At 50.6% G+C, this 17,738-nt stretch overlaps 1 protein-coding gene across 2 annotated transcripts in view; it reads left to right on the top strand.

The window, feature by feature from the left end:
- LOC140388259 (protein SSUH2 homolog) overlaps positions 1 to 17,738 on the top strand; it is a 143,460-nt gene that overhangs the window by 112,405 nt on the left and 13,317 nt on the right. For both annotated transcript variants that reach the window (XM_072472117.1, XM_072472116.1), the window contains exons 8-9: positions 4,433 to 4,515; positions 16,873 to 16,965. In XM_072472117.1, the coding sequence (XP_072328218.1) occupies positions 4,433 to 4,515; positions 16,873 to 16,965 (176 nt within the window). The remainder of the gene's footprint in view (positions 1 to 4,432; positions 4,516 to 16,872; positions 16,966 to 17,738) is intronic.

Raw genomic sequence — 17,738 nt, 5'->3', positions numbered from 1 at the left:
CCGGTGCTTCCGCATATTGTCTGTCCACCCTCAAAAGTTCTTGCAGCAACCGCTCCCGTTCCTTACTCTCCTGCTTCCCTTTATGTGCCCTTATTGATATCAGCTCCCCTCTAACCACCGCCTTCAACGCCTCCCAGACCACTCCCACCTGGACCTCCCCATTATCATTGAATTCCAAGTACTTTTCAATGCACCCCCTCACCCTTAGACACACCCCCTCATCTGCCATTAGTCCCATGTCCATTCTCCAGGGTGGGCGCCCTCCTGTTTCCTCCCCTATCTCCAAGTCCACCCAGTGTGGAGCGTGATCCGAAATGGCTATAGCCGTATACTCCGTTCCCCTCACCTTCGGGATCAATGCCCTACCCAGCACAAAAAAGTCTATTCGCGAGTAGACTTTATGGACATAGGAGAAAAACGAGAACTCCTTACTCCTAGGTCTGCTAAATCTCCACGGGTCTACACCTCCCATCTGCTCCATAAAATCTTTAAGTACCTTGGCTGCTGCCGGCCTCCTTCCAATCCTGGACTTCGACCTATCCAGCCCTGGTTCCAACACCGTATTAAAATCTCCCCCCATTATCAGCTTTCCCATCTCTAGGTCCGGAATGCGTCCTAGCATCCGCCTCATAAAATTGGCATCATCCCAGTTCGGGGCATATACGTTTACCAAAACCACCGTCTCCCCCTGTAGTTTGCCACTCACCATCACGTATCTGCCCCCGTTATCCGCCACTATAGTCTTTGCCTCGAACATTACCCGCTTCCCCACTAATATAGCCACCCCCCTGTTTTTCGCATCTAGCCCCGAATGGAACACCTGCCCCACCCATCCTTTGCGTAGCCTAACCTGGTCTATCAGTTTCAGGTGCGTTTCCTGTAACATAACCACATCTGCCTTAAGTTTCTTAAGGTGTGCTAGTACCCGTGCCCTCTTTATCGGCCCGTTCAGCCCTCTCACGTTCCACGTGATCAGCCGAGTTGGGGGGCTTCCTACCCCCCCGCCCCCCTTGTCGATTAGCCATCACCTTTTTCCAGCTCCTCACCCGGTTCCCACGCAGCTGTATCTCCCCCAGGCGGTGCCCCCCGCCCATCCTCTCCCATACCAGCTCCCCCCTCTCCCCAGCAGCAGCAACCCAGTAATTCCCCCCTCCCACCCCCCCCGCTAGATCCCCCGCTAGCGTAATTACTCCCCCCATGTTGCTCCCAGAAGTCAGAAAACTCTGGCTGACCTCGGCTTCCCCCCGTGACCTCGGCTCGCACCGTGCGACGCCCCCTCCTTCCTGCTTCTCTATTCCCGCCATGATTATCATAGCGCGGGAACCAAGCCCGCGCTTCTCCCTTGGCCCCGCCCCCAATGGCCAACGCCCCATCTCCTCCACCTCCCCTCCTCCCCCATCACCACCTGTGGGAGAGAGAAAAGTTACCACATCGCAGGATTAGTACATAAAACCCCTCTTTGCCCCCCACATTCGCCCCACCACTTTGTTCGAACGTTCTTTTTAATAACCCGCTCATTCCAGTTTTTCTTCCACAATAAAAGTCCACGCTTCATTCCCCGTCTCAAAGTAGTGGTGCCTCCCTCGATATGTGACCCACAGTCTTGCCGGTTGCAGCATTCCAAATTTTATCTTCTTTTTATGAAGCACCGCCTTGGCCCGATTAAAGCTCGCCCTCCTTCTCGCCACCTCCGCACTCCAGTCTTGATAAACGCGGATCACCGCGTTCTCCCATTTACTGCTCCGAGTTTTCTTCGCCCATCTAAGGACCATTTCTCTATCCTTAAAACGGAGGAATCTCACCACTATGGCTCTGGGAATTTCTCCTGCTCTCGGTCCTCGCGCCATCACTCGGTATGCTCCCTCCACCTCCAACGGACCCGCCGGGGCCTCCGCTCCCATTAACGAGTGCAGCATCGTGCTCACATATGCCCCAACGTCCGCTCCCTCCACACCTTCAGGAAGACCAAGAATCCTCAGGTTGTTCCTCCTTGCGTTGTTTTCCAGTGCCTCCAACCTTTCCACACATCGTTTCTGATGTGCCTCCTGCGTCTCCGTCTTCACCACCAGGCCCTGTATATCGTCCTCATTCTCGGCTGCCTTTGCCTTCACGACCCGAAGCTCCCGCTCCTGGGTCTTTTGTTCCTCCTTTAGCCCTTCGATCGCCTGTAGTATCGGGGCCAACAGCTCTTTCTTCATTTCCTTTTTGATCTCTTCCACACAGCATTTCAAGAACTCTTGTTGTTCAGGGCCCCATGTTAAACTGCCACCTTCCGACGCCATCTTGGTTTTTGCTTGCCTTCCTTGCCGCTGTTCTAAAGGATCCACTGCAATCTGGCCACTCTTTCCTCCTTTTTCCATCCGTATCCAGGGGGGATTCCCTTCTGGTTTACCGCACAGTGTTTTTAGCCGTCAAAATTGCCGTTGGGGCTCCTATCAAGAGCCCAAAAGTCCGTTTCACAGGGAGCTGCCGAAACGTGCGACTCAGCTGGTCATCGCCGCACCCGGAAGTCGACAAAGCACTTCTCAATGAGCAACCTTTTAAAGTGTCATCAATGAGGCAGTTCACACTTTAAAAGGTTGTTCATTGAGAAGAGCAGATAAGCTCTTTTGAAGATCTGGGTCAGAGTCAATCTGCAAGGAGGCCATTTGGCCCATGAAGCCAATGCTGGTTGTCTGTAGAGCAATCCTGTCAGTCCTATTTCCCCCACTCTATCCCTGAAGCCCTGCAAGTTTATTTCCTTCAAGTGCCTATCCAATTTCCTTTTGAATCATTAATCATCTACCACTTCCACCACCATCATGAGCACTGAGTTCCAGGTCATGACCACAATCCTCGCATTCCCCTGCATCTCTTACCCAAAACATTAAATCTGTGTCCCCCCCCCCCCCTTATTCTTGTACCATCACCTAATGGGAGCGGCTTTTCTTTATCTACCTTATCCTTGTACACCTCTATCAAATTTCCCCTCAATCCTATGCTCTAAGGAGAACAACCCTAGCTTCTCCAACCTAACCTTGTCATTAAGATCACCTCCCGGTGACAGCACGGTGGCGCAGTGGGTTAGCACTGTGACCTCACGGCGCCGGGGTCCCAGGTTCGATTCTGGCTCTGGGTGACTGTCAGTGTGGAGTTTGCACATTCTCCCTGTGTTTGCGTGGAGTTCGCCCCCACAACCCAAAAATGTGCAAGCTAGGTGGATTGGGCACGCTAAATTGCCCCTTAATTGGAAAAAGTGAATTGGGTACTCTACATTTTTTTTTTAAATCACCTCGCAAATCTGGAACCATTTTGGTAAATCTCCTCTGCAACCTCGCAAGGAGTCTCGAGGATTGAAGTATTATTGTTGTTTAAGACACTGGGAGAACTCTTATTTCAATATTGCCACCGGAACCTTATTTTTTTAACCACCTGGAAAGGTGGACGGGGACTCAGCTTAACATCTCACCTAAAAGATGGGACCTCTGAAAGTGCAGGACACTCTCAATACTGCATTCAAATGTCAGTGAAATTGTGTGCTCAAACTCTGTAGTGGAGTTAGAATCCATCACCATCTCACTCAGTGACAAGCATGACCATGTTGCCCCTTGCCATTGGGCAGGAACACAGCTTACCAACATCCACTCAGCAGCCTGCAATTTTACCAAAACCACTAACTTAGAAAGACAAACAGCACGCGTGTAATTTTGGAATAAAGTGTATGTGTGTTTCTGGATGTGGAATGAGGATTGGATTCAGGTTTAACTCTCGGAGAAACAGCCTACAGGCACTCACAGTCAAAGTTTCTCTGTGTAGAATGGCTAAAGTGATAAAGGGTGCTAGGCATCTCTTGCACTATATCCGACAATAGACAGCAATTTCAATGCTAATGGATTAATGAAACTCTCAAAATATACTTGATAGCCTTACCCCACCCATTTTAGGTGAAAGGCCACTTTTAATGTGGAAACTGGGATCTAATTATGTAAATAGGACCCTAATTGTCATTTTTAAATAGGACCTGGTGATGGCAAAAAGACCCAGCAAAGCTAAGTCTTGAATTATTTTTCTGGGCATAGGCCCCACAAAATAATCTGGGCCACTGATCCATGATTGTAACTCCCCATCCTGGTGACAGAAACATCCTACTTTCCTCTGCTGAATCTGGCAATCTGTGTTGCAGTGGCTATATGGTGTCCTGCAGCTTGCCTGGTCAATGTACATGAGGCCCTCACCTTAAAATCACGATGGATGGGTGAGGAGCTCACTCCGCCACCCAATGATCCCAACAGACCCCAGTGCGGCAGGTTTGAGGGAGGGAGCAATTCTCCTGAATCCAAAGAACAGTTCTGTTTTAAACAGAGTTGTACCTACAGATTGATGTCCTAACAAGGTATGAGGCAGCAATTTTGTGAAATATATAAAGTAACACTGAGCCATTTTGCAACTACAGGTGAAATGCTGGATTTGTTCTGGTAAAGGATTTCGACTTGGTGATGAAAGGTGTAATCATTGTATGGGCAGTGGGATTCAAAGGTAAGGGCATTGGATCCTAAGAATGTAATGGCCTAGCCCACAGAACAGAGTTTGCTGTTACTTGTCCATTGAATTTGTTTGATTGTATATAACACTGGTGATTCCTTCTGTCTGTTCAAATTGCTGAAATTCTGCATCAGAGTTGTACTGCTTATGATGACCCTTTTTTCATGTTGTGGCCAAATGTGCAGTGAATCACGTCACATTCTGGCAATCTAGTTTCTGTAGTGAGACCCTCAGAAACAGCAGCTACGGGATTCTCCGTCGGCGGGATCCTCCGCTTTACCAGCAGCGCAACCACGCCCCGACGGCCTGGAGGCAGCCACAATGGGGAACTCTATTGGCAGGCTGCGAGAACGGAGAATCCCGCTGCCGGTGGGGGAGCACCGTGCCAGAAAATGGGGTTGGCAGGCCGGAGAATCCTGTCCCAGATCTCTGGCAGCCTGAGCTGCACAACACCTAGAAAATATAGTGAAATTTTGACCAGTAAGAATTCTTACTGAGAGCCAATATACACCCATGTTGTGTTCAGCTCTGGATAGTACGGTATTCTGCACCTATTAATTGTGCTACATTTGAATGGGAGAGATTAATATAGTGGTAGCCCCATGTAGCATCTGCAACCTGACCTGTTCACCTGCGCTTACTGGCACAGTTTCTCTTCCAATAACCTTTGGGTGTCATCTGAGACTGTGGTATCCTGACTAAACCCATATTCAGATCTGCACCATCAGCTTTTATTGCTCTCCAATTAAAGGAGATTAGAATATACCGATTAGGATGGAAAGTTACACTGACCCCCATACAATGAGTATAGGATCCTATTAAAATAGAACTAATTTCCCATGGCTTTCTCCCGATCCCATGAGCTTCCGATGGCGACTGCCTGCAGCAATGTGATGGACATTAGTGTGTGAAGAAGGCACAAACCCTTGCCCCAGGAAGGAATGTTCAGCCCCCTCCACAGCTTGTTTTCCGGCAGCAGAAGCGGATCTTCCGGCTCCGTCAATGCCTACGGCGTTTTGCGTGGCCCACTCGTCCCACCGTCGGGGATCTTGCCATGAGGGGTCACCATCGGTAGGACTGGAAGATTCTGCCGGCGGAAAGAACTCGATAATCCCACTCCCAGTGCTGCAATATACTCAAGCAGAAATTGCCAAGTGCAACAAAATCTTGGAATAATAAAGCATATGCAGCTCTACAAGAAATAAAATACATTGGGCGCGATCTTCGCAAAAAGGAACAAAATCTCCTAGTGAGCGCGTTTAGCCACATGTTTCCCTCACTTTGAATAAGGGACCTGAACTGGGAACATGCGGCAAAGGCCGCACATAGTCCCGTTTTTCACAATCGGGAGCTCCACTCACCGGAATTCCCCGTGGTAGCGAGAAATCGGGGTAACATTTTTAATTGGCGTCCTGATCTCCGAAAAGAATCCTCAACCATCCCCCACCACCCAAACGCAACATGGGATGGGAGGGGATGGTCCCTTCTCTCCCCCCCCCCCAACTGAGCAATCCCGGCCCAATCACATGCATGCAAAAATTGCCAGCTTGCCACCTGCCAGTGCACCTGGCAGTGCCACCTGGGCTCCAGCCTGGCACTGCCCAGGTGGCACTATCAGGTCACCCAGGTGGCAGCAGCAGTGCCAGGGAACCACACAGCCCAAAAGGCATGCAGCCAGGGGCCTCCAGTCACCTTGGAGATCCCCACGAGTGCCATTACATCTGGTCCCTATTTGTGGGGACCAATACCATACAGCGTTCACCCAAGGTCCCCAAGGCAAAGGAATTGAATCCCGAAACCTCAGATATCTCGGGAATCTGCACAATAGGGTAAGGCTTACTGCAGATTTGCCAGAAAGTGATCCCGTCCATTGCAATGTCTCGCTAGATTGTGTTGAATCTCATGAGGCGTTGCGAGCTGGATAGATCACGGGAGCGGGGTTTCCTGGCTTTCACCGACCATGCGACACCGCGATAAGCTGCTTCTCCGGTGCAGCGTGCCCGCAGGATCGCGCCCACCGTGAAGCCAACTGAGATACAATTAATAATATGAGTACCATGCCTCAAACTATTCCTTCACTGGAATTAATTCAGTGTTGAATAAATAAGCTGAGGATATATAGCACATTATAGAGTCCCTACATGTAGAAGGAAGCCATTTGGCCCATCAAGTCTGCATCGACCCTCCAAAAGTGCACCTCATCCAGGGCCATGCTCCAGCCCTATCCCTACCTATCCTTTGACACCATGGGACAATTTAGCATGGTGAATCCACCTAACCAGCACATCATTGGACTGTGGGGGGAAACCGGAGCACCCGGAGGAAACACAACACAGACACAGGGAGACTGAGCAAATACCACACAGTCACCCAAAGCCGGAATTGAGCCCAGGTTCCTGGAGCTATGAGGCAACAGTGCTAACCACTGTGCCACTGGCTAATCAAGGGAAAACAACAGAATATAGCAAGCTGGTTACAAAACTTAAAACAGCTAGACGGTAGTGATTAAGATTAAGAATGGGCACTCAGATTGGCGAATGGTAGGATCTGATGTTCGACATGGATCACTGTTGGTCACCATTTACCTAACCAATTTGGACTTTGGGATCAGAAGTACAATTTCAAAATTTGTGGATGACACAGATGAGAACTTCAACAAAATACAGGAAGGCATTATTAAATTTGCAGATTACGCATGTAATTGGCAAATGAATTTAGTACATGTGACCAACTTGCTGATCAACTATATCTTTTCTTGGGCCAGCCCCCAGCATGTGTCACACGACCCTCCAGGCCCACTCTCGGATGACCACCGTCACCACTCCCTTTCTAGCTGCGCCACAGCAACCACATCATTGTCAGCAGCCGCCCCCTCCCCCTCCCTGGAACCAAACAGCAGCCCCATCCCCCTCTACTACAGTAGTCACCTGGCCACCCCCCACTACGCCCCCGTTAACTAGCCCACCCAGCTAGCCTGGCAGCCCCCATGCAAGGCGCCTGAGCCTCCTACCCCCCACTGATTCCCCTCCCCCTCGCTCGCATACCTCCTTAACACGAACAATGGAATAAGAAAAAAGGTGCATTCACCTCCACCCTCCCCAAACATCCCGCCACAGAACCCAACAAAACATCTCAAAGGAGAGAAGTTCTCCAACAACCAACAAACAGAAAGCAATAACAAAAAGGCAGAGTGAACCAATATCTCCTCACACCTCCACCACAGTTAAATATCCACCTTCTTTTGCCAGTTCATTGTCTCTTAAAAACTCCATTGCCTCCTCTGGTGCCCGAAAATAGTGTTCTTGACAGTTGTGAGTCACCCAGAGACGGGCCGGGTACAGCACTCCGAACTTCACCCCCTTCTTAAAGAGGGCAGCCTTCACTCGATTGAACCCGGCTCTCCTCTTTGCCAGCTTTGCGCCCAGGTCCTGGTGCACCCGGAGCTCATTGCTTCCCCAGGTGCACCTCCTCGTCTGCCGTGCCCACCGCAATATTTTCTCCTTATCGAGGAATCAGTGGAGCTGCACCACCATTGCCCTCGATAGCTCGTTCGCCTGCGGCATCCTCATCAGCACCCTATCCACCTTGTTAACCTCCAGGGGCCGGTCGTAGGACCCCATTCCCCGTGAGCTTCTTCAAATCTTGGCTACATACGAGCCAGCGTCTGCTCCCTCGCTGCCTTCAGGCATCCTCGCGATTCTTAGGTTTTGTCTCCGGGAGCGGTTCTCCAGATCCTCCTCCTTCCCCAGCCTCTTCTGGGTCTCCCGCATCATTCTGATCTTGGCCGCCAACGAGATAAGCTGCTCCTCGTGCTCCCCCACCACCTCCTCCCCTTTCCGAATGGCCTGGTCCTGGGTCTCTAGCCTCTGTTCTATCCGATCAATTCCTGTTTTTAGTGGTTCCATCACCTTGGCCAGGTCTTCCTGGGCTTCCCTCCTCTGCCGGCTGAACCTCACATTTAAGAAGTCCACCAGCTGCTCAGTTGACCACTGGGCAGGCAGGCTGACCATTCACCCTCCGCCATTTTCACCTGTGGCGCACAAATTATTTCTTGCTCCAACAGCTCCCTTCTTCTCGACTCACTCCATGGCTGCCACCGGAAGCCTGTGTTCTAATCTTTAACCAGTTTGTGGAAAAGAAGTTTCTCCTGGGCGCGGATTTGGCCAAGAGGCGAGTTGGGTTTAATCGGGCAAAAACGGCCCTCTTTAAGAAGGGGGTGAAGTTCGGGATGTTGTACCCAGCCTGTCTGTGGGTCACATATGAGGAACGGGATTTTTACTTTGAAACACCAGACGTGTATGGACTTTCATCAAGGAAAAAAGACTGGAGGCGAACTAAAGACACTGAATCCTTGGAGAATATTGTAGTGGCGATTTGTTGAAAATCACTTTTGTGCTGGTTTGAATAAGTCGTGTTATGTGCAATAAGGGGCTGTTTCGATGGCTAAAGTTAAATTTGTCTTACTAGGAGCTGGTTGGAGGGGGGGTTGTTTCTGTGGTTGTTTTTTTCATTGTTTTTTCTGATGTTTGCTTACTGGGGAATGTGATGCTTTGAATACGTTTGTCCAAGTGGGGGGAGAGAACAATGGGGAGACAGACTGTTTGGTGCCATGGGTGGGAGCTATCAAGTCAGCTTAGTCAGCTGACTCACGGAAGCACAGTGGGGGGCGAGCAGGTGTTAAGCTGGATCTTGAGATAGGGGGTTGGGTTTCTAATGCTGTAACCGGGGTGGGGGGGGGGGGGGGGGGGGGGGGAGTCCCCCGAACAGGCTGATTACATGGAACGTTAGAGGGTTGAATGCGCCTGTCAAGAGGGCTCGCGTGTTTGCGCATTTGAGGGGAGGGGGCTGAAGGCAGACGTGGCAATGTTACAAGAGACACACCTAAAGGCTATAGACAAGACTAGATTGAGAAAGGGGGGGGGTGGGGTTGGCCAAGTATTCCTCTCAGGGCTGGACTCAAAGACCAGGGGGTAGCGGGGGTACCTTGATCAACAAACGAGTGACATTCGAGGCTGGGAGAATCGTGTCAGACATGGGGGGTAAGTACATTATGGTGAGTGGGAAGCTGGAGGGCGTGTGGGTGGGACACGTAAATGTATATGCGCCGAATTGGGATGATGTGGAATTCATGAGGCGGGTGTTAGGTAAGATCCCAGATTAAGAGTCATATAACTTGATCATGGGGAAAGATTTTAATACAGTCATTGATCCGGAATTGGACCGGTCAAAATCCAGGACAGGGATGAGGCCGGCCGCGGCAAAGGAATTGAAGGGGTTTGTGGAACAGATGGGGGGAGTAGACCCATGGAGGTTTGCACAGCCAAGGGCGAAGGAATTTTCTTTTTTCTCCCTTGTCCACAAGGTATACTCTCGCATCGACTTTTTTGTTCTGAGCAGGGCTCTAATATCGGGGGTGGCGGATACTGAGTACTCGGCAAGCGCAGTGTCGGATCATGCCCCATATAGGGTGGATCGACGGGTTAGTTTGGAGAGAGGACAACACCCGCTGTGGAGGCTGGATGTGGGGTTGTTAGCGGACGAAGCGATCTGTGGGCGGGTGAGCAAGTCCATCCAGAACTATCCAGAAACAAATGATACGGGGGAGGTCTCTGCAGCGACAGTTTGGGAAGCTTTGATGGCAGTGGTCAGAGGGGAATTAATCTCGATAGGGGCCCACAGAGAAAAGGCGGAATGGGCTGAGAGGGATAGGTTAATTGAGGAGATACTCCAGGTGGACAGGAGACCGGAGGCCCCGGACGGGGGACTACTGAGGGAGCGGTGGAGGTTACAGGCGGAGTTTGGGCTGTTGATTACAGGGAAAGCGGTGGAACAGCTGAGGAAGGCAAGGGGGCGATTTATGAGTATGGGGAAAAGGCTAGCAGAACGCTAGCGCACCAACTCAGAAAAGGGGAGGCGGCCAGGGAGATAGGGATAGTAAAAGGTAGAGGTGGGAATACGGTCCTGAACCCAGTGGGGGTGAATGAGGTGTTTAAGGACTTTTACAGCAAATTATTTGAGTCGGAACCCCCGATGGGGGTGGGGGGGATGAGGCAGTTTTTGGGTCAGTTGAGGTTCCCGAGGGTGGATGAGGATCTGGTGTCAGTGCTGGGAGCCCCAATTGAAATCGAGGAAATAATTGAGGGGCTGGAGGGCATGCAGTCGGGAAAGGCCCCGGGGCCGTACGGCTACATGTTGGAATTCTAGAAGAAGTTTTCAGAGATATTGAGCCCACTGCTGGTGAGGACATTTAATGAAGCAAGAGAGAAGGGAGACCTCCCCCCAACATGTCGCAGGCCTCGATTTCATTGAACCTGAAACTGGAGAAGGATCCGGAGCTATGTGGGTCATACAGGCCGATTTCTCTACTGAATGTGAATGCCAAACTGCTGGCTAAGATATTGGCCACAAGGATAGAGGACAGTGTCCCGGGGGTGATAGGGGAAGACCAGACGGGATTTGTTAAGGGCAGGCAACTCAATGGCAATGTGTTCGAAGGCTCCTAAATGTTATTATGATGCCCTCAGAAGGAGAGGAGGTGGTGGTAGTGATGGATGCGGAGAAGGCTTTTGATCGGGTGGAGTGGAATTACCTGTGGGAGGCACTGGGAAGGTTTGGGTTTGGTGAGGGCTTTATTGACTGGGTGCGGTTGCTCTATCAGGCACCAGTAGCGAGTGTGCGAACGAACCGGCTGAAGTCGGGGTATTTTAAACTACACCGAGGGAAGAGGAAAGGGTGCCCCCTCTCCCCGTTACTGTTTGCTCTGGCCATAGAGCCGTTGGCCATGGCGTTAAGAGCCACTAGGAGCTGGAAAGGGCAGATTTGGGGGGAGGTGGAGCACCGGGTCTTGCTTTACGCAGATGACCTGCTCTTGTATATTTCAGACCCGTTGGAGGGGATGGGGGAAGTTATGCAGATCCTCGGGGAATTTGGTAATTTTTCGGGGTATAAATTGAACATGGGGAAAAGCAAGATGTTCGCGATCCAGGCAAGAGGGCAGGAGAAGAGACTGGGAGAGCTGCCGTTTAGAATGGTTGGATGGAGCTTTCGATATCTTGGATTCCAGGTGGCCCGGGAATGGGAGGCACTGCACAAGTTAAACCTATACCGGCTCATAGAACAAATGGAAGGGGACTTTATGAGATGGGACATGCTCCCGCTAACACTGGCGGGGAGGGTACAGACTGTGAAAATGACGGTCCTCCCCAGATTTCTGTCTTTCAGTGCCTCCCCATCTTCATCCTGAGGTCCTTTTTCAAGCGGGTGAATGGTATTATTTCGGGCTTTGTGTGGGCGGGTAAAACCCCGCGAGTGAAGAAAGTGTTGCTGGACCGTAGTCGGGGGGGAGGGTGGGTAGTCTCCAGTACCTGGGTGGGAGAGGGGAAGGTATCAGATATTTACCAGGAACCTTTGGAATCAGAAGAAACTCCGGTGGAGGAGCTTATGGGCAAGTGGGAAGACGAGCTAATAGGAGAGATAGAGGCGGGTCTATGGGCGGATGCCCTAAGCAGGGTTAATACATCCTCATTGTGTGCCAGGCTTAGCCTGATACAATTTAAGGTAGTCCACCGGGCACACATGACGGTGGCCCGGTTGAGCAAGTGTTTTGGGGTAGAGGACAGGTGTGCAAGGTGTGTGGGAAGCCCAGCAAATCATGTCCACATATTTTGGGCATGCCCGAAGCTTGGAGGGTTTTGGCAGGGTTTCGCTAAGGCAATGTCCACGGTACTCAAAACACGGGTGGTGCCGAGTCCGGAGTGTCGGAAGAGCCAGGAGTTCAGGGGGCGAAAAAGGCCGACGTCTTGGCCTTTGCCTCCCTGGTAGCCCAGAGACGGATCTTATTCATGTGGAGGGACTTGAAGCCCCCGAGTGTAGAGCCCTGGGTTAGTGACATGGCTGGGTTTCTCAGTCTTGAGAAAATAAAGTTTGCCTTAAGAGGGTCAATGGTTGGGTTCATCCGGAGGTGGCAGCCGTTCGTCGACTTTCTCGGGGAAAATTTAAATGTCAGCAGAAGCAGAATTCCAAAGGGGGGGGGGGGAGTGAGAGGGCTGGATTGTTGTTTTAAGGTTGGAGGGTGTGAAGATTGTGATGGGGGTGGAAATGTTTATTGTACCATGTTTAAGTCACTGTTATTGTTATTATTATAAAAATTTGCAAATACCCTAATCAAAATATTTTTTAAAAAAAGAATTGGCCAGTCAAACCGTCGCATTGTTCACGCATTTGAGGAACTTAAAGGCAGATCTGGTGATCTGACATGGCTAAGGAAAGGGTGGATAGGGCAAGACTTTAATTGGGGACTAGATATGAAGATACGGGTGGTGGCGGTGCTGATAAACAAATGGGTGGCGTTTGAGGTGGGGAATATTGTGGCAGATCCGGGAGGGAGGTTTGTGATGGTGAGTGTGAAGCTGGAGGGGATGCCGGTGGTTTTGGTAAATGTCTATGCCCCAAACTGAGATGATGTAAGTTCATGAAGCGGATGCTGGGGAATATTCCGGACCTGGACTCGCACAGGGAGGGGACTTTAACCAGTCATTGAACCAGGTTTGGACCGGTCAAGCCCGTGGTTGGGGAGGGAGTCGATGGTGGTGAAGGAGCTGAAGGGGTTCATGGAGCGCATGGTGGGGATGGGGGGATCCGTGGAGCTTTGGGAGGCCGAGGGCAAAGGAGTTCTGCACTTCTCCCGTGTGCACAGGGTGTACTCTCGGATTGATATTTTGTGGTGGGCAAGTCGCTGCTGGCGGGGGGGGGGGGTGACTCGGGATACTCGGCGATCATGGTTTCAGACCACGCGCCACACTGGGTGGACTTGCAAATGGATCGGGGGGTCCAGCGCCTGCAGTGGAGGCTGGACATAGGGTTGTTAGCGGATGAGGTGGGGTGTGAGTGGGTGAGGGCCGGCATTCGAAGGTACGTGGAACTGAATGATATGCATGAGGTCTCGGCTGCCACATTAAGGGAGGTGCTCAAAGCAGTGATTAGGGGAGAGTTCATTTCAATCCGGGCGCTTAGGGAAAAGGGTGAGCAAGCAGAGATGACAAGGTTGGTGGATGAGATTCTGCGGGTGGACAGGTGGTATATGGAGGCCCTGAAGGTGGGATCATTGAAGGAGAGGCAGAAGCTCCAGATGGAGTTCGGACTGGTGTCCACAGGGAAGGCAGTAGGGCAGCTGCGGAGGGCCAGAGGGTCAGTGTATGAGGTCTGGGGAGAAGGCTAATAAGATGCTGGCCCACCAACTCAAGAAACAGAAGGTGGCGAGGGAGATTGGAAGGTTAAAAGACGGGAGGGGAAGAGTCGTACTGGACGCGGTGACAGTGAATGGAATATTTGAGGCATTTTCCTGGATGGGTTGGAATTCCCCAAGGTGGGAAGAACCTGGTGGAGGATCTGGGGAGCCCCATTAGGCTGGTGAAGCCGATGGAGGACATAAGAACGATGCAGTCAGGGAAGGCATCACTGAGGAGGCCCCAGCAGGGCGTTGTTCAATACTCATCCCCACAAATGGTGGCCGAGGGGGTGGGGGGCGTGGGGAGCTCCCACATGTGATCGGAAGCCCCTGGATGGTCGGCCTCCTGCAGGGTGGCACCTTGGCACTGGCACCTTGGATGGATGTGCGACCTGGGCATTCCGGCCGTGCCCAGGTGCCAATCTGGGCATTGGGCTTGGGGTGCATTGCCAGTTTGAGGACCTTACAACAGGTGAATTGGGGTGTTGGAAAGTTCCGGGGGCTACGTCGGGGGTGTTGAGAGAAAATGTTAAAAATGGCATCCCGATCTCTTCTTGCACTGAGGTACTCCGCTCGTCGGATCTTCTCAGAGCAGGAAATGGCGCTAAGTGCAGCCTTGGGGAGGTGTTCCCCACCAGGGCACGAAAACAAGACAGAGTGCCTGTAGCACCATCAATGTGACGCGAGGCAGGTTGAGGTAATGTCAATTGAAGGCTTTATTAAGCAGAACTTTATCCCCAGCAGCGTGGTTACAGAATGCAGCTGCTGAGGGAAATGGAGGGAAAAGCTGGGTTCTTATACCGGCATTTCTGGGTGGACTCCAGTAGGTGGCAGATCCTATCAGGACCTGGCATCCCTCCACCAATAGCCTGTCGACACATGGTGTACCATATTACCCCTAATACATACCACCACATTCACCCCTTGTTGAAAAAAAACCCGGCGGGATGGTGGTTCGCATGGTGGTAGGAGTTTACAGAGTCGGTACTGTGCCGTAACTTTGAACAAAACACAAAATTATCGCTTCAACTGGGCCAACGGGCCAAACAGGCATGATGCCATAACTATAACAAGACACAATAACTGAAAACGTTGAGAGTTAAAGTGATTCGATGAGCCAGATGGGCGCCCTGGTCGTCCTTTCCGATCGTCTCGGGCGTGGTGGTGATGGCGCTGGCTCAAGTCCCGTCAACTCTGGGAGCGTAGCGCTGTCGAGGGTGTTTCGGCTGGCCGCAAAAATAGCAGCGGGCCCCCCCCGGTTGGTCTGGTGTTTTGGCCACGCAGGTTTGCGAGGGTGGGGGGGAGGGCGTCGGAGAGTCGACCACAGCGGGGGTCCACGGAGCCCAAGGGGCTGTAGTGCGATCGGGGGCGTAGGCGCAGGCGTTACGCGAGGCCACATCAAAGGATGCCGCCAGGGCCCGAGCTTCTGTAAGTCCCAGAGATTCTAGATCCAGAAGCCCCTGGCGGATCTAGGAAGAGGCCAAACCTGCCACATACGCATCGCGGACCAGGAGCTCTGTGTGTTCATTCGCTGTTACCGCCAGGCAGTTGCAGTTTCGACCCAGGATCTGCAGGGCGTTATAAAACTCGTCCAGCGATTCCCCCAGAAATTGCCGTCGTGTGGCGAGCTGGTAACGAGCAAAAACCTGGTTGGCGGGCCGGATGTAGATATCCTTCAGCGCTGCGATGGCACCGGTGAAACCGTCCTCGTCCTCGATAAGGGAGTAGACGTCAAGACTCACCCTGGAATAGAGGACCTGCATCTTTTGTTCGTCTGTCGGTGTGCCAGGGGCCGTTCGGAGGTAGCCCTCAAAGCATGCCAGCCAGCGCTTGAAAATAAAGGTCGAGTTAGCTGCTTGGGGTGCGATTCGGGGTGATTCGGAGCTCCATGTTCCCACGTCGTTTTCTTCAATTTAAATTCTGCTTAATAAATTGTAGCACCGTCAATATGCCGCGAGGCAGGTTGATGTAATGTTAATTGAAGGCTTTATTAAGCAGAACTTTATCCCCAGCAGCGTGGTTACAGAATGCAGCTGCTGAGGGAAATGGAGGGAAAAGCTGGGTTCTTATACCGGCATTTCTGGGTGGAGTCCAGTAGGTGGCAGATCCTATCAGGACCTGGCATCCCTCCACCAATAGCCTGTCGACACATGGTGTACCGTATTACCCCTAATACATACCACCACAGTGCCTTTAGATAGCAGGGTCATTCCCGGCGCTCCAATTGCCAGGACGACCCAGCTAATCCCGCCCAGAACAGTCTCTGTTTTATTTTGGTTAGATCGTGCCCTTTGCTTTTGGCCATGAAGTTAGACATCAGGTGGAATAATCTCTTGTGAACCAGATCTTCGGAAGCCACCACATGTGATGTAGACTATGGGATGGATTCCTACCTTGGGCACAGTCAGAAATCCTAGTACAAATGGTGTCGGAATTGAAAAGTCTGTCCCCCGTGCCCTCCCCACCACCTAGTTTCTGTGAAGCTCATTTATATTTTTCTGAACACAATTCTGCTGTGAAACAGCGCAATCAGGCAACGTTTTAAAATGTCTTTTCAAAGTTTGCCTTAAAAAAGACATTTTTAAAAGTGGTGACTTGGTACAGTTTGATTAATCCAGCTGAAAGAGAGTTTAACACCAAAAAGTAACTTTTGAAATCAGAGTGCAAACCCTGTGAGTTACCCGTCTGAAAATGGCTTTTAAAAAGTTATATAAATTTATTTCCTAGTTAGATTGGGTTACAGTCGTCTATCCCTCAATAATTGTTTTTTAAAATCTCTGACCTTTCAAAATATACTTATTGGTGACCTTGCGCTGAAAAACATCCAGCTTAATTTTTGGAGCCTCCTTGAAGGCCTGCAAGCAGATACAAGCACTCAGTAGTGACTTAGTCACCCCGTGGACATGACCTGTTTTGTGAGTGGGGCCTGCTTCTTGTGGGATGTTTTTTAAACTATTTCACAATATTGGGGAAAACCCGAACGTCACTGCACACAATTTATGCTTAAAATGTTGTGATCTTTTGTACCGGATGCATTGATATCCATTGATTCATGTCAAAAAAAACAGCGCAATAGCAAAAAAACGGCAGGCTTATATATGACGAGTTTCTGGTTTTCCCCCCAGTTGTAAAAACTGCTCTGGACTTGGCTGTCAGAAGTGCAACGAATGCCAGGGTCAAGGCCAGTTGTTTTTCTATATTCAATTGACAGTAAAATGGTGAGTTCTGTTTCTGTTCCTTAAGTACAAATTGAGTTGTTCGGTCTGCCATACCTGCTAGCTATGCTGCACATCGTAGCAAAATTTCAAACGCTTTAGCCAAGTGAAAGGTGACAAGGTTTGACCCAAAGACAAGTAGAATTATGCACATAATTTAAATGTTTAGACATTTAATTTGGCTCCTCCACCCAAACCCTAAGCCCTCAGACAGCTTATCTAGAGAGCAGCTTGCTAAGGTGACAAGTAAGATTAAAATTATTCTGGCAGCTAACAGTTGACCACAGTGCCCTCCTTCTTTAGAAAGAATAGCATTGAATAGGGCTCATTCTCCTGATTGCTCTCCAGCACCCTCTGCTGGAAATGTGCATGTTTGGATGTTGCGTGAGGACAGGATCAAGCTCCACTTTCTGCCTGCACTTTGTCTAGACCGGCTGCTGCTTGTTCCTTAACATAATGAGCAGAAAGCTGCAAGACATCACTTGTGACATTATGGGAAATGTTCAGAATAGAAAGGGTTAATGTCATAGCATAATTAACCACTAGATGGAGCTAGATGCAGAACTACATAAAGCACTGACTCATAAACTTCTGGGAGACGGCTAGAGAGGAGAGTATAGGAGTAGTGAGAGAGATCAGAGTGCAGTTATAGATAGTGTAGAGACCAGTGTTAGTTCAGTGTAGATTATTAGATTATTGTTTACTGTGGGAGTAAGTGGTCGAGCTTTAATAAGTAATGTAAATAAATGTTAGCTTTGTTTTTTTTAAAAATATAT

Source organism: Scyliorhinus torazame, chromosome 13 (genome assembly GCF_047496885.1).
Source record: "Scyliorhinus torazame isolate Kashiwa2021f chromosome 13, sScyTor2.1, whole genome shotgun sequence".
Taxonomy (NCBI): Eukaryota; Metazoa; Chordata; class Chondrichthyes; order Carcharhiniformes; family Scyliorhinidae; genus Scyliorhinus; species Scyliorhinus torazame.
The sequence above is the reverse complement of the archived record's forward strand: the minus strand, read 5'-3'. Positions and strand labels throughout refer to the sequence as shown.